Source organism: Spermophilus citellus, assembly GCF_964194105.1.
Source record: "Spermophilus citellus genome assembly, chromosome: 14".
Taxonomy (NCBI): domain Eukaryota; kingdom Metazoa; phylum Chordata; class Mammalia; order Rodentia; family Sciuridae; genus Spermophilus; species Spermophilus citellus.
In genome coordinates, this window is record NC_138194.1 from 98,648,352 (window position 1) to 98,673,412 (window position 25,061).

General features: G+C 40.0%; 1 protein-coding gene across 1 annotated transcript in view; it reads left to right on the forward strand.

Moving 5' to 3' along the window:
• Positions 1–25,061, forward strand: part of KHDRBS3 (KH RNA binding domain containing, signal transduction associated 3) — a 168,842-nt gene that overhangs the window by 82,272 nt on the left and 61,509 nt on the right. The window contains exons 4-6 of the mRNA XM_081266259.1: positions 4,352–4,498; positions 14,735–14,874; positions 21,069–21,264. Of these exons, the coding sequence (XP_081122385.1) occupies positions 4,352–4,498; positions 14,735–14,874; positions 21,069–21,264 (483 nt within the window). The remainder of the gene's footprint in view (positions 1–4,351; positions 4,499–14,734; positions 14,875–21,068; positions 21,265–25,061) is intronic.

Sequence of the window (25,061 nt, forward strand, 5' to 3'; positions counted from 1 at the left end):
GCTTTCTTCACTATTAACTGGGCCTTGCTGTCCTGAATGATGGTACTGCAATTCCCCTAAATCATCTTTTGTTGCAGTAGGAGAAAATGTGACCATATTTTGGCCAGTTTATGAGAAAATGTGTATGTCTTATAGGAAAACACTCCACACTTGCTGGTACCCTGATTCAGTTCTCAGTGAGGCCGCCTGGTCATGAGTATATAACATGAGCCGTGAAGCCCATAGACCTGGGAGTCCATTGCTCCACATTTTTGTTGTTGAGGGAGATCTGTGTCAGAAGCACTATTTTGTGTGAAGGGAGGGAGGCAAATCTTTATCTAGATTGTAGGTCCAATTTACAGTTAGTACCTGGCTATTCCCATACAAATGGGACCCTAAACATTTTCAGCTTGCTGTCAGGATTTAGTGGTCCTTTCAATTATGTTGTCATGTCAAGGGCTTGTGGCTCTTCTGTGCTGTTGGCATATAGAGCACTCAGTAATGTCAGTAGCCAGTCATCCTTAAAAAGACAGTTGGTAGTGAAATAGTATATAAACACTATCCCTGTCTCTGTGGTCCCTTTGTTTATGAATACCCTGAACAGTACTGAGATGGATCGAAAGTGAAACACTTGAGCATATGCCAAGTGAGTCCTCTAGAGTGTGTTGTCACTGAGGACCAGCTCTGCATCTGCTTGGGACACCCTGTTTTTACACATTGGACCTCTTTTCCACATCACCTATCACTCATTCGTTAATCCCTTCATTTCTGTGTTTTTGACCACATGGGTCACCAGATCAAAAGGAGGATTCCATTAGCTGATCATTCTTAACTCCATCAAGACACCCAGCAACTAGAGGAATAGCATATATTGTGGATTTACAGTCCACTCTGCCCACTGTCAATGGACCAGGACCCGAAATCCATCTGTCTCTTGACTTCACACTCCCCACTCTGACCTGTGGCCCTTGGTGAAGCAGCATTTGGTCAGACTCAGTTCTGTTAATACTCACACTGTCTATTTATTCTCATTATATACTTACTCTAGTAAAAAGTTTCAGGCCCTTGTTGGGAAGACTAGGAAGAAGTGTCACTCACTAGGAGATGTGGCAGTTAATAGTACCACATCTAGTGGCTCTGGATTTAACTCAGTTATTCTTTTCTGGAACCATTGAGCAAGAGTATGGTAGGTAGGAGCTTATTGCAGGCCAGGAGGTAGTAAGGAGTAGTGGGAATGAAGCATGGGAATGGCCCTCTCCCTTCAAGGACTGTCCCTTCTGTTCAGGCAGTGTAGGAAGAGCCTTACCAGATATACTTCTGCTGTGTAGAGCTCTGTGGGGTCTTAGGCTTTGGATGGTCTAATCTCACAGAAGAGAAGAGACTGGTCCTTGTGTCGTCTTTCACATTACACAAGATTGGACTCTACAGTGAGGGCTCCATCAGCCTTCAGCTATGAGTACTAAGACCTTCTAAGATTTCCCTGATCTTAGAATGATAAAATAAAGCCCTGTAGTAGTCAGTTTTCCATCCCTATAGCAAATACTTTAAATTATCAACTTAAAAATAGGAGAAGTTTATTTTGGGTTCACAGTTTTGGAGGTATCAGCCCAGGTATGATTGGCCCTGTTCATTTGGGCTCTGTGACCAGACACACATCATGACTAGAGGTGGTAGCAGAGAAAAAACACTCACCTCGTGGCCATGAAAACAGAGTAGTAGGGACTGTGTTCTCTTCTGTCCTTTAAGCATACACACAGTATCCTGAAGGTGTCCAACCAGGCCCACCTCCTGAAGGTTCCACTGCTTCTCAGTAGCATCTCCCTGGACACTAAGTCTTGGACACACAGGCTTTTGGGGACACTTAAGATCCAAATCACAGCAAGCCCAAGTCTCTTATTTCCTCCTTTAAACTCTTGAATACAGAAAGAAACATCCCACTTCACTCCACCCCAGCACTTTTTCCTCTGGCCTGTCACACTCTACGGTTGCACATTATTTCAACCTTTGAAAGCATTTCACTGAATATGACCACAGGTGATAGCTTAAGTAACAGGTGTACTACATAAATGGATATTACCAGTATTCCGTCTGCTATATTATAATGAGATACTTACTGCTTAGACTCTTCAATATTGATTTCAGTTGGTCCTTTTTACTGGTTTAATTTTCATTTGCAGAAATTAAATTCACTTAATAATATGTTTATTTCTAATGAGAATCACATTACTATCAAAATCTCATTCTAAAGTATCTCATCCCTTTACATTCTCAGAGTGATCACTATTTTAAAAAGTCTAAGCAGAACTTAATTTATTTCCCTCTTTTATTTGCTACATTGATAAAAATTGTATGAGTCTCAATGGACGGGCTTCAGCTGACTGTGTAGCCTGAGAGCACCGCAGTGCTGGGGTCTGTTGGGATTCTGTCTGCGCCAAGCATCCTGCTGGATGTTCTGCCCACATCACCTGCTGTACTTCTCCATGTCCACTTACTGGAGGCTGATCTGCTAGGCAGGATTCTCAGGGGGGTTTTTTTGTGTGTGTGTTTGCTCCTTATTTTAACAACCCTGTGAGATAGATACTACACTATGCTTACCCCCATTTAAAGTCACTCCTGTAAGATGAGGAAAAGTGACTGACCAGCATCATACAGTCAATGATGTATTTGGGCTTTAAATGCAGGTCTTTACAGAGTCTGTGTTCTTCCCTAAACAATACCCTGCTTTCTGTCCACAGAACGGTCTGTGAGAACTCTTTACTGTGGGATTGAGGAATGAATATAGTTTTAAGACATCCTTCCTGTTACAGCTTGAGTGTGTGACAAAAACGAGAATATAAAACCAACAGTTATAATCTCTAATTAAATCTCTTTTTTTTGCTATCATATTAGGAAAAGATAATTTTTTTCCCAGAAGTTTGTGCTAGGAGAAATGAACTGCAGTGGACAGAATCCAAGTTTTAAAGTTGCAGCTATGAAACAGAAGAGTTTCTGGTCAAATGTTTGGAATGTTCTGATTAAAACAACCAAGAGTTGACATAAAGGAATAGGGTCTTCATAAACTGAAGACAGATTTCCAAGGAAGTGTTTTGAATATTATGGTAGCTTATATTTATTCTCCATTTTTTTCAACTTCAAATTCACTTTCCGTAGAATGGGAAGTAAACTAGAATGAATGAGTGCCCACTGTATATAATGCAATGTATTAGACAGTATACATACTATCTTCTTTCTACAGGCATTTATATAATGGTATCCCTTGTGTTCTCAATGGCTCTACATTGATGTACAAGTGTTACCACCACCAAACTCATTTTGTGAATTAGGTGTTGGATCACATATAATCTGTTTAACCTCACCTAGCTGGTGACTAGGATAGCAAAGATTCAGGAGCATCTGATTAAATCTCATGTCTTTTTTCATATCCTAGTTTTCAATCTTTGTTTTCTTCATAATAATTTAAATTAGTTAAGCAAAGTTAAAACCTTAAAAGGCAGAATCAAGGAATAAAATCATGTTGCTCTAGCATTTGCATCATTGGCCCCTGAGCTCCTGTTGGGATTAAAAGGAACTGTTGCAGAAACTCCTGGGATTCTCTTATGGGATAGATTTTTTGAAAAAGAAGATACACTAAAGAAAGACTAATGGAAGACACAGATTCTAGAAATCTGGAAGTGTAATTCTAGAATCAGGAACTGTAATAGACAGTTAGGAAAAGGTGGGTAATAGAACCAAATCAGTAGTCCCTTAAACAGCTGTTCTTCCACCTTAATATTCCTTGAACTTCATTATGTAAACGAAAATTTAAGCAAATATTCTCATAATTGTATAAAATTTTAAAAGTTTTCAAACCTTGTCTTAGTATAAAATTGCATTTCATACATTTTACTATTTTATTCTCATCGTGCCTGGCATGGAGATGAATGTGCACATGAATTCAGAATGAATGATAATGTTTAGCCATTCACTCAGCAAACACTTGTTGAACACCTCCCGGTTCTACACACTTTTCTAGACATGAGAAATTCATCATCAGACAATCAGTCATGGTTTCTGTCCCATAGATATCACCTTCTAGGGAGGGGAGGAAGAAAGGAATGAAGAAACATTAAGGCTTTGAGATGATGTGGGGCACAGAGCACAGCCAGGGTGGAAGGGAGTGGGAGTCCAGCCAGGTTGAGGAACACAAAGAAGGCCTGGGCTGGGTCCTGGGGTGGCAGGATCAGATTTGCAGTGTAAAGGTTCTGTCTTGGGGACAGTGTTTGCTGTTAAGTGAATCTTCTGTGATAGCCACGTGCTGATAAGCTTTGGGAGTTTTCACCTTTTTTTTTCCTTTTATAATGACACATTTTTAAACCTGATATTCTTTCTTCAGGAAGAAGAATTGAGGAAAAGTGGAGAAGCAAAGTACTTCCACCTCAATGATGATCTCCACGTCCTTATTGAAGTCTTTGCCCCACCAGCAGAAGCCTATGCCCGGATGGGCCATGCCTTGGAAGAAATCAAAAAGTTCCTCATTCCTGTTAGTACAAATTTTATTGATGATTAACTGGTACTTTAAAGTTGTTTCTTTATTATAGTCCTTGATAATTCTTGCCAGTGGTTGTTATTTGCATTGCTCTTTATCTATTAAAAAGCTTCAAACTGGTCATGTCAAGTAGGTGCCTTTGTGAATTACTTGGGATTCTCTCTTCTTTATATGTGGGTTAGGGCATTTGTGAGAACAGCACTGCTAAGTTTATATGGCTGGAGAGTGTGAAGAGCACAGCCACTAGTTCAGGGGTAACCACTCCAAGCTGTAAGCTTTTATATGACCCTGAGACCACCTCCGAAGGGCACTGTTCTCCCCAGTTCCATTGGTGCCTTCCACGACATAGCCTTGTGCTGGTGTTGGGCCTGTAAACATGAATAAAAGTAGCCTCTGCACTCAAGGAATATGTAGTTTAGGGGAGGCAGAAACACCCACAGATAATGCCAGCACATGGCAAATATGATGACAGATGTGACCACAGTGAGCAGATGGCATGTGTAGCTGGCTTTGGCCAGGCGTTTCCTCTCCTGTGAACAACTGGTAGTCTGTTTTAACCCTCAGACCCCCTCACATTGCTAGTAAAGTCATTCTTTAAAGAGAATACATCTCTACCTTTGTTGCAAACGTTAATGTAAGTCTTTCATGTGATTTGTATCTCAGTGATGAAGAGAACTTTTGTGTAATTTGCATGCTCATGATTAAAAAAACAGAACAAAACAAAACAGAAAAAAACCTCCACAAAACTAGAGCATTTGACATTTTGTCTCTCCAGACAATTTATTTTGGAAAAGCTTGACACATCTGCTGAACAGCTTACTGGGTTGGACCGGGTCCTCAATGATCCTGAGCTGGTAGATTGACTTATGCACTGAGGCGTATGAATTGTGATGATGTCATTTGTGAGGAAAAGGATTGCATTTATAGAGGAAGACTGTTTTAAGTCCTGATTGTTTTCAGAAGGCCATGATATGAAGTTCCATTATTTAACAACCTGGAACCTGAAAATGATTATTCTGCCTAGTTCCCACAAGCAAATATGACAGCTTATTTCTTCATTTAGTTTATGAACAGTGCTTACTCTGTGGTAGACACATGTGAACTGATAAAGACATGATCTGATCTCTGCCATGATAGAGTTTATAGTGTGATGAGAGAGAGGCATGAATCATGTGTTCATATAAATGACTGTAAAACACAACTATGGAAAGACTGTTACCTTGCTGGGAAAGAGGTGGCAGAGCTGTCTACAATAAACCTTCCATCCTATGACCTTTGCAGTCTTCCACCAAGACATGGGGTCTGATTTCCCTACCGTGAATCTGGGCTGGCCAAAATAAGTCTTTGTCTAACTCAAGATCGCAAAGGTTTTCTGCAGGCTTCTTCTAAATGTTTTATAGTGTTTATAGTGTTGTTTCCTTTGAAACTATAGTCTCTTTTGAGTTACTTTTTTTGTGTGTATTGTGGGAGGTTGTGATCTAAATTTGTGTTTTTCCATATAGATATCCAATTGTCCTAGCACCAGACAGTGTAAAGACTACCTTTTCCCTCACTGCATGGCCTTGGTACCATTATTGAAAATAAACTAAAAATAAAGTAAGGGTTTATTTCTGGATACTCACTTCTGTTCCTTTGACTTACCCTCCCATCCTTACTACAGCAGCCTACTCTTTCTTTTTCAGGCCTGGGGATTTAACCTAGAGGTGCTCTACTGCTGAGCTACGTTCCTAGTCCATTCTTTCGTATTTTATTTTGAGACAGGGTCTTGCTGAGGTGCCCAGGCTGACCTCAAATTTATGGTCTTCCTGCCTCATCCTCCCGAGTCACTGGGGTTACAGGAGTGCACCACCATTCCCAGCTCTACAGTAGCTTACGTTATAGTTTACTTTATACTTTTAGTAAATCTGGAATCCAGTTTGTATATGTTCTCCATCTTTTTTCTTCTGTATCAAATTTGTTTTGGATATTCTGGCTCCTTTGTATTTCCATATATAATTTAGGATCAGTTTGTCAATTTCCATAAAAAGGCGTAGTGTGACTTTAATAGAGGCTGTATTCAAACTGTAGATCAAGTTATCTTTAATTCTTCAGATTCATGAATATGAAACTTTTCTCCATATTTTTTTAAAGATTGTGTTAATCAGCTTTTCCTTGTTGGGACAAGTATCTGAGAAAACAACTCAGAGGAGGAAAGACTTGTTTTGGCTCAGGATTGCAGTCCTTTCTTGGCTGCCTCCAGTGCTTTGTGCCTGAGGCAAGGCAGAATATCATTATGAAGGTGTGGAGCAGAGGCCAGCTGCTCACCTCTCAGTGTCCAGGAAGAGAAAGCGGCCAGGGAGGGAAATATTCTCCCAGGGCATGCTCCTGCGACCTACCTCCTCCTGGTAGGTCCAATTGCAGTTCCAGCCACCTCCCAGTAATGCCATCAGCTTAGAAACCCTCAGTGGATCAATCTCCTGTTCAGAGCCTTGGGGACCTAATCATGTCCCAAGAGCCCAACTCTAAGCACTGCTAGTTGGGGACCATACCTTCAACACATGAACCTTTTGATAACATTCCGAATCTGAACCATAATAAATGTATTATTTAATATCTGAGCAATGTTTTGATTTTCAGGGTACCAGTCTTGCATTTATTTTGTAAAATTGATTTCTAAATGTTATGTGTTTTTTGATGCTTCCTTGAGTAGAATTGTTCTCCTCCTCCTTTTTTTTTTTGGGGGGGTGGTACCAGGGATTGAACCCAGGGTCACTTAACCACTGAGCCAAATCATCAGCTCTTTTTTATTTTTTAGTTTCAGACAGAGTCTTATTTAGTTGCTTAGGTCTTTGATAAGTTGCTAAGGCTGACCTTGAACTTGTGATCCTACTGTGCCTTATAGTCTGCCAAGTGGATGGGATTACAGGCATATGCCACCATGCCTGGCAGTAGAATTGTTCCTAGATTTGATTTTCAAATGGTCACTTATGTTAAAATGCAGTTGATTTTTAAAATAATTTTTTAATTTTATTTTTTAGTTGTAGTTGGACACAATACCTTTATTTTATTTTTACTTATTTTTATGTGATGCTGAGGATCAAACCCAGCTTCTCTAACATACTAGGTGAGTGCTCTACTGATGAGCCACAGCCCTGAAATGCAGTTGATTTTTACATTTTGATCTTCCATCTTATGACCTTGCTGAACATGTTTATTAGATCAAGTGCATTGTTTTATAATACAAACATGAGCATGATTAAATGCAATCCTAATTAACACAATTATTAGGATTTCTTGACATACAGAATCCTGTCATCTGATAATGAAGATGGTTTTGCTTCTCCTCTAAAGGCATATACAGGATGTGTGCCTTTAGTAGTTCCCTTCCCTTCCCTTTTCATCCCCTGAACTGGAACCTTTCCGTCTTTTCACTGACTAGAACCTTCTATGAGATAATATTGCTGAAATCAAAAGGACAGCATTCAGCCTTTCAGCATTAACTGCCAGATTTTTATTGCTACTCTTTATCATGTTAAAGAAATTCTTTTATATTCCTAGTTCTTGAGTTTTTAGTCATGAATAAATGGTGTAAACAGGGGTGTTGAATTTTGCCAAATGCTTTCTCCTCCCATTGAGATGGTCACAAGTTTTTCCCTCCTTCATTTATATCACTAATTATATATTACATTGTTGACTTTTATATGTAAATCCAAACTTGCATTTCACTTGGTCATGGTGTATAATTCTCCTTATTTGTTGCTGGATATAGTTGACCAATAGTTTGTTAAGGACTTTTGCATCTATAATCATGAAGAAGACATGGTTTAGAATAGTTTTTCTTTTATTTATGTTTTTTTTAATATTCTTACATTAACCCAAACATTTGCAATTTCTGGTTTTTAAATAGTACTATTTCTTTTGAACCTGAAGGGCTTCTTTTTGCGTTTCTTATGAACTAGATCTGCTAGCAAAAATTTTTGTTTTGTTTTTCTGAGAACAGTTTTATTCCACCTATTTTGCCAACAGCAGGTTGTGTAATTCTAGTTGAAAGTTTCCCCAGCACTTGGAATGTGCCCCTTTGTGGCCTTCTGGCTCTGTTATTTTGGATGAGAGAGTCACTAACCATTTAATTGTGTTTCTGCACATGATCTCTTGTTATCTCTTGCCGCTGTCAAGATTTTGTGGTCTTGGTTTTCAGTAACTGGATTTTGATATATACATTTATTCTACTTTTAGGCTAGGTTTTTGGATCTATTGATTCATGACTTTCTTTAAATGAGGGAATCTTTTAGCCATTATTTCTTTAAAGTTTTCAGTCTCTCCCTCCTGTCCACCTGGGCTTCCTGTGACGTGGCAGTTGGCACAGCTGCTGCTGTCTCCTAGGTCTCAGGCTGGCTTCTCTTCCCCCTGTTTTCTCTGTGTTCTAGACAGTCTTCAGGTTCACCAGTGTAACTGTCTCACATCTGCCTTGAGCTCCTCTGTGAGTCTGCCACTGACTGCACTTGGCTTTCTTCTCTTCATTTGTACATCCACTATCTGGCCCTCTCCAAGATGGTTTCTTATTAGTGGTCCCACAGAGTGAGCCACATGTTTCATGTCTCTTATTTATTTATTTAGAAAACTGGACTTTACACAACATATTGTGGCAAATTTGAATTCAGATTTATTTACTTCCCAGAGCTTGTTATTGCTTCTATTTTGTGTTCCATTTCTTTAATAATTTAGTTGGACCAAGGTGTGGTGGTCCGTGCCTGTAATCCCAGTTATTTAGGAGACTGGGAAAGGAGAATCACAAGTTCAAGGCCAGCTTCAGCCACAAGTAAGACCCTTAGTAACTTAGAGAGTAGGACCCCGCCTCAGAATCAACCAAAAGGGTTGGCAATGTAGCTCAGTGGTAAAGAACTACTGGATTAAATCCCCAGTACCCCCCCCAATTTTTTTTTTTTTTTTAGTTGAACTAATTCTGTGTCGTCTGTCTCTTGTAATCCTTTTTCTTTCTGCACGTATTTTTAAGCCTATTCTGTCAGGAGTGTCTATATTGCTTAGTGGTCAGCCAGTGATCTACTAGGGATGAATGCCCAGGCAGGAATGCCATAGACTCTTCCTCTTGTTACCTTCATGTTAGCTGTTTTTCATGAGTAAATTTCTTTCTTTTCAGTTTGTTGTATACCTTCCATGAGGCTCCAGACTCTGTTTTTTTCCCCACAATTCTGTCAGTTTTTCTTATTCCTTTTTTGTTGTTTTACTCCTGGGCGTTGAACCCATGGGCACTTAAGCACTGAACCACATCTCCAGCCACTTTTTTTTTTTTTAATGTTTTATTTAGAGGCAGGGTCTCACTGAGTTGCTTAGGGCCTCACTAAGTTGCTGAGGCTGGCTTTGAATTTGCTATTCTTCTGCCTAGGACCCCTGAGCCAGTGGGATTACGGGATATGCCACCACTCTGGGACTGTTATTGGTGTTTGCAGGGAGGCTGTGCTGAGCTCCCATTTTTCCGGAGTCCCATGTCCAGTCTTTACCTGTACATTTTAGACTTATGCAGTATTCAACTTTTGTCCTTATGAACATAAGCAGTTTTAATTCTTTTTAATATTTATATAATATCATAATGCACATTTCATTATTTAGCTACACCTCCAAATTATAAATGTTCCCATTGTCTCTTATGGATTATAATGTAAACAGTGATCCCTACATTAACCTTAAATACTGTCATATTTTAGAAAATGTATCTGAAATGTAAAGGCTTAAACAGAGTACCCACTGAATTTCAATAAGTTACTTTTAATGATTTAATTTAAAAACTTTTTTTCCAGTCTCCACATTAACATACAGTTAAATAGATTCTAAATTCACTGAGGAGGAAAATCCTACATATGTGTGTGTGTGTGTGTGTGTGTGTGAGTGTGTATGATTAGAATTGTGGTACCTTTGCTCTTTACAGTTGATGAAAATGTTGATGGTTTTGTTTTTCATTGGGGAAATTAGCCTGTTAGCCATCATGCATGATTTGGTTTCTCTATTAATTTAAAAGCATTATTTCTAAGACCAAGAAAATCGTAATAACAATGACACCATTATAGTGACCTCACCCTTACTTAAAGCAGTGCTTCGTTTTTACTGTTAAATTTTTTACTGTGTTTTGGGACAGGGCGTCAGCCATATTCTTTTTTCCTATCTGTGTTTAGCTGCATGTGACCAAGTATCAAATTTCTCAACAGTTTTTAACTGCACAAATACCTAGCTCAAATATCTACATTTTATTTATGTGATTTGCAAATAATTTATTAATCTTTAGCTATTTTAGTATCATTAGGAACATATTAATGGGCTTCTGATAGAGAAGTTGAAATTACAATCAAAAGATTCAGAGGATTTCTGAGGCCGGGGAAGAGTTTCTATTTACAGTAAATTATAGAGCCCCTAATCCTAAACTCTTTATGCTAATCAAAATAACTTGAATTAGCTGTCATTTGTTTTTGCAAGTATTAGATTTCAACCTCCCTTTTGATTGATGTTCATATTAGTTTTCTTATTTCATAATGCCTTCTACAAGTTTCACATTTTTTTGCATTGAACTTTTGAATAGTAATGAAGAGACAGTGTGTTTTTGTTATAATTTTACTAAATATCTTTCAGATTTTTGATTCAAAATTATAAATAATTCAGGAAACTCTCTCCTCTGAACCTTCTGTTCATGCACAAATATCCTTATATTTCTTCTGTCTTGAAATTCTCCCTTCCTCCCTGCAAGCTCTGAACCTTTCTCTTCTTTTTATAGCCATGCTACTTAGGAGGAACTTCTTCTCTGTGCTGTGATTTGTACTTACTCTCTATTCCACTGAAATGGAACCAGACTTCACCTTTCCCCAGAACTACAACTTCTGATGTTACTAGTGGCTTTATCATTAGTAAATTCTACACACATGGACGAGTGAGGGAATGTGAATGCTATACTCACTTCCTGTGACTTTATATTATCTCCTTGTCATTCAGTTTCTTAACAAACTTTTGCTGTCTACTGAGAAAACTTACTTCTTGTGTTTGCACCTAACAATTCTATAATTTTAGCCCTCACCTTTAGGTATCTGACCCATTTTGGTCTAATTTTTACATATGATGTTGAAGGAAGGGTCCTGTCCCACTTTATTTATTTATTTATTTTTGATTTGGATATCTAGTTGCTACAACACCATTTGTAAAAGAGACTACTTGAAAATTAGTTCACTGCAACTTATGTATGAACTTGCATTTCCATTCCATTGATACTTATGTCTGTACCACCACCACACAGTTTTTATTGCTTATAGCATTGTAGTTAAGTCTTGCAATAGGAAAACATACATTTATACAATTTTGCTTTTTATTTTAAAGATTGTTCTTGCTATTTCTGTTCTCCTAATTTTACTCAACTTTTTCATTTTTGTAAGTAGTCAGCTGGTATTATTTCCTTGATTGAAAAGATCAGTTTAGAAAAAATGGTCATTGCAACAACTCCGAGTCTATCTAGGAGCATCGGATATCATTCCATTTATTTATATCTTTGAAGTTTGTTTTAATAGTGTTTTATAGTTTTCAATGTACACATCTTTTATTCGTTTACTCCCAAGTGTGTTATTGTTTTGATGTTATTGTAAATGGAATTGTTTTTCTAATTTCTATTTTTTGGATTATTCGTTGCTGATCTAAAGACATGGAAGTTATTTTCATATATTGATCTTGTATTCTGTAGCCTTGCTAAAACTCATTGATTAGCTAGCTCTGTTAATTGTGTGTGTGTGTGTGTTATTCCTTAGTATTTTCTGTATACAGATTTAAGCCATTTCTGAACAGAGTATTTTTTAGTTTCTCCTTTCCAGTCTGAATGCTGTTTGTTTTTGTTGTATAATTGTTCTGGCCAGAACCTCAAGTAAAATGGTAAGAGAAGTCCTCTTGGTCTTATTCCTGACCTTATGATGAAATTTTTCATCCTTTGCTTTTTAAGTATGATTTTAACTGTGGGTTTTTGTATTTGAGTGTTTTTAATATTAAAGAGTGATGGACTTTTCTTACAGTTGTCTTCTCTATCTGTTGAGATGATGTGGTTTTGTCCTTATTTTTGTGAACTTATATTAACTGATTTTCAAATGTTCAGTGAACTTTGCACTTCTGGGATAAATTATTTTGGTTCTTTTATATAATTTTTTTTACTGGATTTGGCTTTGTATTTTTTGATAACTTTATCATCTATATTGATAAACGTTTGTAGTTTTTGTTTATTGCTGAATCTCTCTGAATTGCTGAGGTGTCCTTGAACTTTGATCCTCCTGCCTCAGCCTCCCCAGTTGCTGGGATTACAGGTGTCTTCCACCATGTCTGGCTTCCCCTTGTCACTCCTGATGTTCAGGTGATACCCCATTTTCATTTCTCATTTCAGAAACCTGAGTCGTCTTTTATTGTTGGTTAATATAGCTAAAAGTTTATCATTTTATTTATTAATCTTATAAACAAGTCAACTTTTGAGTTTTTTTTATTTTACTCTCATTTTTTGTTTATTCTGCTCTAATTTTTATTATTTTTTCTTATTTTGTGTTTGTTTTTATTTCATATTTAGTAAAGGTGAAAGCTTAGGTTATTGATTTGAAATCTTGTATTTTTAACATAATCATTTAAAGCTATAAATTTCCTTCGTAGTACTTCTTTAGATACCCTTATATGTCTTAATATACTCTGTTTTCATTACTATTTGTCTCAGAATATTTTCTAATTTTTCTTTTCATTTCTAGTTTGATCTAATGATTATTAAGTTACTTTTAATTAAGTTCTTTACGAGGATGGAAATCCCTGCTTGTTGTTAGTGGTAGATTTTTTTCCCACTCTTTCACTTTCAGTCTGTGGATGTCTTTTCCTGTGAGATGAATCTCTTGAAGCCAACATACTGTTGGATCTTTTTTAAAATTACGTTCTTTAATTTCTTCATATTTGTAAATTCCCCAAATTCCTTTCTTTGGTGGATTCTAATTTATTCCATATCAGCAGAAAATATACTTTGAATGATTTTAGACCTTTGAAAATTATTGAGGCCTATGAGATGTCCTGGCTTAGAGTCTGTCTTTGGAACTATTCCATTTGTACTTAAGCACATGCTTCATCTGTGGGCACAGTGTTTTATCCACTGTGTTTTCAAACCTATGTTATTTGTACTCACTAATACTAGATTAACCTTTACAGTTTACAAACCTAAATATGCAACTTACCTCCTTAAAATCATTAAGGACTTCTCAGTACCCTTCTGAACGTTCCAAGTTGCCTCTAAATCGACTTAAAGCTTCATATCATTTTGTGTCTGCTCTCCCTTTCCCTTTAGTGTTTTCATATTTCATCCAAATAGTACTCACAACACTCTTGATTTCCTGTATTTAATGTTGCTTGAGCCTTTAATCATTTTGTCCTCCGCTGTGGCCCTTCTGGCTTAGTCCTCACTCATCTGAGATAACACCTCTTGTAGAGAGCCCACTCTTCTAGCAACAGCTGCCTTCAGTGAGTTTTCTTTTTCAACTTTTGGCCCTGAACTTCCTTTATTGTAAAACACGAGAGACAATTTGAGGTATTTGTACATGTTACTGTTGGCTATTTTGTGGAGTGAGGGCGGTCAGGAAGAGGGAGGGATCAAGGCTGACTCCCATTGAGCATTTGATAGTCACGTAAGGTGAAGTCAAAGTGCAGGTTTTCAGGAATAAGACTATGTATCACATTTTTAAAATGCCGACTCTCGCAGCTTCTGCAGTATCCCGGAGAAATGTACAAAGGAATGTGCACCAGAGAAGCTGCCATGTTGGGTGTGTCTTTCTCCTTTGCTGGAGTGAGTTCCTTGGCTGTAGGACAGTGGCTGACTCCTCTTTCTTTTCCTGTCCCTGAGGCGCCTCAGATGCTCACTGACCACTAGCGGAGTTGAGCTGTAAGGAGCAGAGCCGCCAGACAGTGCTTTTGGTGCTTTCACCTTATCCTGGGCGTTTCACCTGGAAACCATGCCTAGGGAAAGGAAAGACGGTTGATTGCAGGAATTTTAGCTTGGGGAAAAGTACTGTGTTTTTCTCTTTTCCCTTCTTAGAGAAATTCATTAATATGTTTTAATTTTAAGAAATTCATATCTTGTTTTGTGAATTCAACTACTTTCCCAATCTTTTTTATTGATATTTTTCACTATTTGCACTAAGCACTTTAGAATTTTTAACATGAGACAGATTATGCTGTCTTCTCTTTCCTGTGTAGGACTACAATGATGAAATCAGACAAGCCCAGCTCCAGGAATTAACATATTTGAATGGTGGTTCAGAAAATGCAGATGTCCCAGTGGTTAGGGGGAAACCCACCCTACGGACAAGAGGTGTGCCAGCCCCAGCGATTACCAGGTAGGTGTTTATTAATTGGCTTACTTTTCCTTAAGGTTTGCGAGCCATGGCAACAGTTTCAAGGTGTTTTATCTTAGTAGCCAGAAGCCCCTCTATCAGTATATCTGTAGGAAGCCACTGTTCAGACTTTGAAAGTCACAAGTAGGGAATTCACCTTGGAGGGAGATATTCCTAGGCTTAACTGTTATCACCTTATTACTCACTCTAAGGTTCATTCTTTAAAATGACAGTTTTTTGATGTGTAAGTAATACCATCGATATGCAGATTGGAGCCATGGCTCCTTGTGCCTTGCCCTGATCCTCCCCCTTCCGGAGCCTAGTTCTTGGACACACCTCCAGTGCTCAGACATGTCCAGCATCCAGTGGGTGTCCTAAGGTCTGTTGTCAGTTTGCTCTTTACAAGTGCTATAGCATGTGCGAAATCCTTGGGCTGGACCAGACACACATGTATTGATTGATTGCTTGTTTGTTATTTCTGTCTTTGTTTTGTGATTACATTTGTTTGTTTGTTTGTTTTGGTACCAGGGATTGAACCCAGGGTCACTTAGCCACTCAATCACATCCCCAGCCTCCCTACTCCTTTTTAAAATTGTTTTTTATTTTTAAATTTTGAGACAGGGTCTTGTTAAGTTGCTTAAGGCCCCACTAGGTTGCTGAGGGTGGCCTTGAATTTCTAATCTTGTAGCCTCACTCCCAAGATGCTAGGATTACAGGTATATGCCACTATACCCGGCTATGATTACTTCTAAGAGGAAATGTTTTAAAGAGAATCAAAAATTTGATATGACTTTCTCAATTTCATTTGGAAATTATTTTTAGTTTTCCCATTTTTGTTCTGAAAGAAATCAGTGGAATAAAGAAATAGAGTTTTCTTTTAATCATGTGACTATATAGATTTTTTTCAGGTAGAAGTTTGGATAAAACTATTAAATATATTGTTCTTATAAATCTCCAAGTTCCTCTGGGAGAACAAGAAGTTCCTTCCTCTGTTGAGAGTTGCCAGCTGTAGCAATGTCAGAGCAGGTGTGTGCTGCTATGATATCAAGTCAGCAATAGGCCTGGAGCCTGTGGGGTTTCTGTGTCAAAAAGAGGTTTAATTGATGATTTCATGGAATGGTACACGTAGGTTTTCGGCAAACCCTAACTGCCTCTTTAATTTCTATTTCTTCCAACATTAAATTTACCTAAAATCATAAGAAATTACTTATTTAATATATTAGTTTACTGCTAGCTGCTATGACAAATTACCACAAATTTGGTGACTGAAAATAAAAAATAGAAAAATGTATTCTCTTGTAGCTATGGAAGCCACATGACGAAAACCAGTTATCATTTGTTCAAAGGCAGGGTGTTGGCAGGGCTGTGTTCCCTCTAGCGGCTCTGAGGGCAAGTTCTTTTCTTGCTCCTTCAGTTTCTGGTGACCCCAGCATGCCTGGATCTGTGGCCACATCACAATGATCCCTCCCACTTCTTCACACTGCCTTCTCTTTCCTGACCTCCCTCTGCTGATTTCATAGGATTCATGTGGTTATATAGGGTAGTCCCAGGCAGGATAATGCAGGGAGACCTCCATCTCAATATCCTTCTTCAGCTGCAAGGGCCCTTTTTCTGATTCAGGTAACCTGTGCAGGTCACCAGGATTGGGATCACATAGTGGTTAATTGCCTGATATTATTTAGCATACAGGTTTGACTCCTTAGTCTCAACTTTGTTATGATGGAAGCTTGCACGTTTTCCCAAAATCCGTAACGTGTCAAATAATATATTTAAACATTCTCAACCTCTGAAGACTTGTACCTTCCCTCTGCCACTGTCTTTGCTTGTTTTTCCAGGTGTGGAGCATGTGGTTTGTGCTCATGGGCTAGGAGCTTTCCCTTTTGGAGTGGCACACCCATAACGCCCTGCCAAGCAATTGTCTCTGCATCCCTGCGAGGTAGTCAGACTCACATCATTCATCGTATTCAAATCTTCTCAAAAGAGAACAGAAAATACATGTAGAAGCATACAAAGAGAGACAGCCTTCCAGACTTGACACTTACACAATGCCAGCATTCTTTTCTTTTTTTGACATAGGAAGGTAGGCAGGTAGGTAGGTAGGTACAGAGATAGTCTCTTCGCATAGAACAACTCAGTCCGGGACTGACCACATTTACAATGGTGATCCCATTAGACCGTAATGCAGCTGGAAAAAGCCTGGAGCTATCAATGTAGTAGCCATGGTAACAGGATAACGTGACTCACTGCTCATCTGTCTGTGGCAGTGCTGATCTAAACAACCTTATTGCATTGCCAGTTCTACACGGAGGCTTGTTGTAGGTCCTACCATCTAGGTTCGTGTGAGTGCACTCTTCAGTGTGTAGACACTGACACAACCCTCTACACATGAATTCCTCAGAATGCATCTGTCATTAAGTGATGTGACTGTATGTAGTTGGGTAGATGTTTCTATATCTAAGGGTCTCTATAGAAGCTCTCATTTTCATGATGTGTAGCTTGTTTAAGTAAGTAGTAAAAATGTTAAAAGTGTTCTGTGGCCAGGCACAGTGGTGCACAGCTGTTACCCAGCAATTTGGGAGACTGAGGCAGGAGGATCTCAAGTTTGAGGTGCGATTGGGCAACTTATGAGATCCTCAGCAACTTGGTGAGAGACTCTCTCAAAATAAAGGAGCAAAAAGGGTTGAAGATGTAGCTCAGCAGCAGTAAACTGTCCCTGAGTTCAAGCTCAAGTACAAAAAAATTAAAATTAAAAAATAATCTGTTTCAATATTTATATCTCTCTGTGTTTATATACATATACAGTAAAATCAACTAGTGTTACTTGTCTCACTTAGGTTGTTTTTGTCCATTCCTTTTTCAAAATGCAAGTGCAGAGTGGTATCCTCACCAGAGTTGCCGTAGAGTGTGTCAGTCTCAGTCAACCTCTGTGCCTGAAGTCAGGTCCTAAGTTAGTTGTCACTTTCTGTCACGTTGAAAATATCAAGAGCTGACACCACAAGAGCTTTTATCATTTTGGAATGCAAGCCTGGGGAAACGCCTTTCACCTGCCCACGTGGGAAACCATTTCCTTGATGGTGGCCTTACCTTGCTTGTGTTTAAAGCTGCTAAAATTCCTGATGAGACTCGTTTCACTTTCACGTCTCAGACCCTGGTTTTCAGTTCATGGGGTGCTGGTGGGTAGAGCTGGCCTTAAAGGGGTTCATGTACTTAAGACACCCCACATTTGCTTGAAACCATGTGGCTCGTGCGCTCGGCACCCTCAGGACACACTCTGTGCTTCCATTTTTCCATTTGATTCTGGTCTTCCTTGGTTCCAAACATTTTAAATTCCCTGTTTTTAAAGTTTATTTTCTTAAAAGGGACATTTAAAGCCCCTGTGTATTTTTTTGCTCAAAATCTGTCTCCAAGTCACTCTTTGTTGATTATTTTGCCCTGTTTCCTGTGCCTCCAACCCACTCTGGGCTCCAAGCTCTGCCTCGGGAAGCTTGTGCTGCACCCTCACAGGTCTCTGTTTACCTGATTTCTTTTGTCTGCAATTGTTTTTCTTCCCTCTGCTCCTCTCAAGTGTTTAAATCCTACTTACCTTTTCTTCCGGACCTGGAACTTACCTTAACAAGCGCAGAGCACCTGCTATGGGTTATGCATTTTTCTAAGCATTTCAGAGGTGTTAACTCTTTAGGCCTCCTGATGATCTTTGAGGTGGCATGGGTTTGCTAACACCACCAGACAAGGAAAGGGAGGCCAGAGAGGTCAGTTGTTTGCCAGAGGTCACACAGCTTGTGATTGACAGAGACAGCCTCTAAGTGAGGCCCTCTGGTTCCACAATCCAACCTGCTCCCCTGGGTGTGATCCTTCCCTTGTGTTTTTCGCCTGGAGGAAAATACTTTTCCTCCCTCCATTCTCCCACCACTTTTCCTGTAGAGCTTTGATTCAGGCACTGTTGTTATGTTTTCATTATGACACATGTTAATACCAACTATGATGAAGAGGAAATCACGTGTGTAACTTGCAAAAATGTGGTCCATCCTATAGAATAAGAAAATAAAATAAGTTGATGTTGAAATTAGGGTAGAAAATCTCATAGACTCCTCGGGAAAGGTTAGTACGTGTTGTAACATTCTGTAAAATTTATGGATTGGTCTTTAGTTTATACTTTGTATTTCCTGTGGCCAAAGCTGGGTACAGAGTTCATGGTACTAAATGTCAAAAACATTGACAATAGAGAAACAAACAAATAACAAATATACACCATCAAAGCCTAGCACTTTCTAATCCTGAGGTGTATGAAGACTCTTCTGGAGATACTCATAAACGAGTCTTCCTATGACTTAACATTGCTGGAGGTGGGGGAAGTACTGGAGTTTACCAATGAGCTGTATCCCCTGCTGTTTTTATTTTTTGTTTTGAGACAGAATTGCCAAGTTGCTTAGGGCCTTGCTAAGTTGCTGAGGCTGACCTTGAACTTGCAATCCTCCTGTCTCAGCCTGCCAAGTTGCTGGGATTATGGGTTTGCACCCCTGCATGAGACTTTTAAAATATTATTTTCAATAAAGTTCTTCATGTCCACTTCCTCATTAAGTCATTTTGATTTTACATGTAAAATAAACCTCGATTTTATTTTTCTGTAATCACCTTTGCCATCCTTCCTAATCTAACCTACACTAGTCCTCTATTTTTTATTTATAGTCATAATGACCATTTAATATTAAATTTGATTATATCTTGTCCTCACTTAAAATATGAGGACAATTTTAAATGTCCTCATGTTCCAGCTATGAGAAAATTCACATTTTCTGGTCTGTACTTGAATGATCCGGCCGCTCTTCTCCCTCCCTGTGTCTCATTCCACTTTTTTACTCTCCTTGCTCCGGCCACGCTGGTCTCCTCCTGTTCTGTAAACAGGCCCTGCTCACTCTTCCCATGTCTTGTCTTTGCTCTCTCTTCCTTCTCCCTGGCAGGCTTGCTGGCCAGTGGTCTGGCTCCCTTCTCAGCACTGCGTTCCCTTGTTAAAGAAGGCTTTGGTGGTCTGCTGCGGTAGCCATCTCAGCACCCTGTCTCAGTCACCTTGTAGCATTTTGTTCACTTGGGTTATTCCTTATTAAAATGTTAATCTGCAAAAGCCATTGTGTCCCTCAGACCTGGCATGTCATAATCACTTAGTAAATGAGAAAATACAGTAGCACTTTTCTGTACGCTTTCTGATCAAGTGTTGGCCATTTTAAATATCCTTTCGTTAGTGCAGTTCTTGTTCTGTTTATGACTGATTGCCTGGGCATGGGCCTTGTGGGAGTGTTCACGCAGATGTCGCTGCTTGGGAATTTCGTGGTGGAATGTTTTTACTGCATTCAGTCTTCACGAGTGGGCCCACCGTTCACTTTAGGATGTCTTTCTGATTCAGGGTGTAAACAATTGAAAATTAAATCCCACAGTGAAAGGTAACACAAGTCTCTAGTGAAACCTTCTCACTTGAGTTCCAAATAAGAGCACTGAACAGAATTCTGCCTCAGTATAGGCCATCAGGAGGCTTCTCTGCCCACTGTGTGCCTGGCAGTGCCTCCTGACTCCTTCCCTGCTCCAGCACGCAGATGGGATGGAGTGCCCTCAGTGCAGCGACTGGGCAGTGTCACAGGCTTTCCCCTCAGGCCGTGCTGCCCTGTGCTCTCCTGCTTGTGTGGTGGTTGGCACCAGGTGATTTTGCACCCTCAGGGATGCTCCCTCTTGTTTCTCCCTGAGAAACCACTGGTTGGTTTTGTGTTCTCCCTGGTGTAACTATGGCATATATCTTGGCCCCTGGCTCTGCTACCTGTTTTCAGGCAGTTTGAAAATCTCAGTTTCCTTGTCCAGAGATAAGCAAGGAGAGGCTTACCTCGTGTTAGAGTGACATTTGGGTCTTGGCATGACATCAAACTGAAGTCATGGCCTCCCTAGAAGTCACAGTGGCCCGCTCTTTCTATGAACCAGAGTCTGTGTCTCCATCTCTTTGATGTGACCATGTTGTGCTGGATTGCCCAAGTAGCTGGATTTCCTTTTGGTGGATATTTGCTTCTTATTTGTTTTGGTTCTTTCTTTTCTATGATTTCCTTTTTACCTTTTATGGAAATATAGAACAGTAATTTGTTTCATCCATGAACATATGTGAAGAATAGACTCTCAGAAAATATATAGTAAGTGCTGCTAATCTGACCTCTCATTTGCAGGGGAAGAGGAGGAGTCACCGCCCGGCCAGTTGGTGTTGGTGTGCCCCGTGGCACTCCAGCTCCCAGAGGAGTGCTGTCTACCCGGGGGCCAGTGAATCGGGGAAGAGGCCTTCTCACTCCCAGAGCAAGAGGGGTGCCCCCCACTGGGTACAGACCTCCACCACCACCCCCGACACAAGAGACCTACGGAGAGTATGTGAGTGGCAGTGTTAAATGACAGCTTTGTTGGTCAGGATGACTCGGTCTAAACATAGCTCTGGATGGCATAGCTAAGTGGAGACCCTCACCTTATTTAGTTCTTGAATACTGTGCTTTAGTGCAGCAAACATTCATGGAGGCTGAGTAGGCCCCTGGTACTAGAGACACAGACACAGCCTGGCCTGTGCCTCATCCTGAGCCTGGGAAGGAACTGAGTGTGGGAGCTGCAGCACTTGTGTCCAGCAGAGGGGTCCTCAGCCCTGATCTAAGTTCAGGGTAAAAGGCCTTCCTATTTCACCGTGAATGTGCCTCTGAGCAGGTCAGTCATTAGAAAGAATATTGCCCAAAGACACTGCAATGGTCCTGCCCTCAGGTCTCCCTTAGGTGTCTGCTAGGTAGAGACTCAGTTGTTTTCCATGAAGAAAACAAAAATTCCCTATTTTTAAAATTGATGCAAATCATTTTTTAACTTATTCATCTGTTAATTCTTTACTGTAGTTCATAGCCTTAACATAAGAGAAAAAAAATATAACCATGAAAAAGTATATCTATGAAAAGCAAAGAAACAGGAAAGACTCTTTTTTGGTACTAGGGATTAAACTCAGGTTCACATAACCAAGGAGCCACATCCCCACCCTTTTTATTTTTTATTTTGAGACAGGGTCTTGTTGAGTTGTCGGGCTGGCCTCTAACTTGCAATCTTGCCTCAGCCTCCCCAGGAGCTGGGATTACAAACATGAGCCACCATGCCTAATAGGAATTCTTAAAGAATATACACCCCTTGGGATTCTTATTGTAGCATCCTAGTTTCTCATACATACATGGAAAACAGGAACTAGATGGATGGCTGGTATTGTTAATTGAAGTTATTGAAGGGAGACGCTGAGAACTGGGGTCACTGAGAACCAAGTCGTGATAGTAACAGGCAAGACCTGGCAGATTCTCCATTTTGACTCTTTGTAGATCTCTTCCTAGGTCCTTAGCACCTTTTACATGGTTTCCAGAAAGTTTTGGTAATTCCCTGGCCTCCAACAACCTCTTGAGCTTTATCTGTAACCAATTTGTCTTGCACACACTGAAGGTATTATAATTCCCCAAACATGCTATGTCCTCCTAGGCCTCCAGAGCTGGCTCATGCTGCCTGCTCAGCCTGGAAGAAATTCTCCTAGGGCTGGGGATGTGGCTCAAGCGGTAGCGCGCTCGCCTGGCATGTGCGGGGCGCTGGGTTCGATTCTCGGCACCATATAAAAATAAAAAATAAAGATGTTTTGTCCACCGGAAACTAAAAAAATAAATATTAAAAAATTCTCTCTCTTTCTCTCTCTCTCTCTCTCTCTCTCTCTAAAAAAAAAAAAAAAAAAAAAAAGATTCTATTCTGACAGTCTCTTCTTTCTCCTTCTAGACTTAGGCCAGCTGTTGCTAGAGAAATTCAAAAGTGGTAGTAGCTAGCCTACTAGGCATTACGACGGTTATTACATGATGTCTCTCTCATACCTAGACTGAACTTCTGGTAGTGTAGGGGTGGATAGTTTTTATTTCTTTATACTTAACAGACATCATACTGAGAGCTCAATGACTTATATTTAACAAAGTCTGTAATACACAGTTTCATCATTTTGTTATTCAGTTGCAGAAGAATGGGGTCCCTAACTCTTCTCTTTTTATATCCTACAATTGAACATGTTCTTCCTAATATTCTTATCTGACAGTAATCATATTTCACATTTTCCCCGAGATTTTGAGTTTCCAAAAGCAGTAAGTGCTTTTGATAGAGGGCTGCTGCTCTCCGAGCCCCTCAGGCAGACCTGTTGTCATCTTGGCTTGGCTGTTTCTTCCTACAGGGCAACTTCCTGGTTGCAGATAGAAGTGTAGCAGGTAGTAGAAGTGTCTGGAAGCCAGACTGGGCCACATTTTGCCATGAATTTGGTGTGAGGCGATTTAATTGAACATGTGGCTTCGTACTTCACGTATTGCAGAAGGAGTAGCGTTGCCTTCTTTACATGGATTAACTGACCCTTCTACTCAGTGAGGACTCCTGGATGTCTCATATTCGCTGTCTTAGCCTCTGCACTCAGTTTATAAATAAATTAAATGAATAAATTCAAAGTTTTATTGTCCAGGAAAGGAAAAGCAAATGAAACTCAAAAGATTTGGTTTTGCTGTTGATTTAAAATATCTCAGATTTTTAAATATTTGTTTTCTTATTTGCAGTATTAGGGACTGCACTCAGGGAATTGGGCATACTAGACAAATTCTCTACCACTGAGCCACATCCCCAGGTTTTTTCATTTTATTTTAAGACAGGTCTCGATGCGTTGCTCAGGTTGGCCATGAACTTGTATCCTCCTGCCCCAGCCTCCTGAACAGTTAGGATGACAGGCTTGCACTACCACGCCTGATGGGTTTTTTTTTTTTTTTGTCCATTTATTTATTTATTTTGGATAAATAATAGGAAAGACCTTGAAAAAATTGAATTGCAAAATATTCTCCTGAGTTGCTGTGCTCCCCTTCCCATCTGCTACCAGGGAGTTGCCCTGAAGAAGAGGACTTGAGCTGAGCAGACAAAGAGCTCTGAACAAGGAAATCCTCATGTTTTGAGTCCTGAACTCACAGCTGACACTTCTAGGCACTGATTGTCAGTGCAACTGCAATTTCAGCCTAGGGCCAGCATTCTTGCTGCCCCACCTTGGTGTCCCTTGACATAGGCCGCTGTATCACCCCTCCTTACCTTAATTTGGCTGGTATGCAGCAGGGGCAGTTTCACAAGCTCACACAACTGACAGTGTTTGTCGCACTTTAAACCATGGTGTTCACTTTTCCATGTGTGCTTTAGGTGGCATTATGGGACACAGAAGGCAGACACTATCACAGCCCTCACTGGTGGATGAACCTCTGCCACGGGGGGTTCTGATGGTGAACATTATCACTCAGGTTAGTGTCTGGTATTCCTGAGAACGCTTTTTGAGATTAATATCCAAGAAGAAGGGTTTTCACCATTCAGTCTAGCGTTTTGTCAGCCCTCGTGCACAGTTGTGAAAGCTTCAAGAACTGAACACTGTATCTTAGGAACTTGTGTCAGGAGTAGACAGACCCCTCACCCCACTCACAGTTGCCTGCCCTCAGCAACATCGTTTGTCCCCTGTACCCTGCTGGCTTCATCTTCCTCTCCTGACCAAACTTTGTTAGGATTTCTTCCTCCCAGCCCCTCTAAGACGGCTTCTCAGTCTCTGGCATACCTCCAGACATTGGTCTAAACTGTTTGAACTCCTGGAGGTACTGACACAACACGCTTAGCTTTGCCACCTGGGAAGGTGGATGAGGGGCAGGAATAAAACTTAGAAAAGTATTTATTTTGTTGCTATGTTTTCTGTGGATAGGGTGGGTATGCAAAAAGATACCAATTTGGAAAGCCAAGGAACCTAGCCAGGCATGGCGGCACACACCTGTAATCCCAGCAACTCAGGAGGCTGAGGCAGGAGGATCACAAATTTGAGGGCAGCCTCAGCAATTTAATGAGACCCTGTCTCAAAATATAAAATAAAAAGGGATAGGGGTGCACCCAGTGGTTAAGTGCCCCAGGGTCCAATCCCCAGTACCAAGAGAAAAACAAAAGCATCCTATGACACAAAGAAGTGACTATACCAAGTGGTTGGCAATAAAAGAGAATAAAATCATGGCATTTGCAGGGAAATGGATGGCGCTGGAGAAGATAATGCTAAGTGAAGTTAGTCAATCCCAAAAAAACAAATGCTGAATGTTTTCTCTGATATAAGGAGGCTGACTCATAGTGGGGTA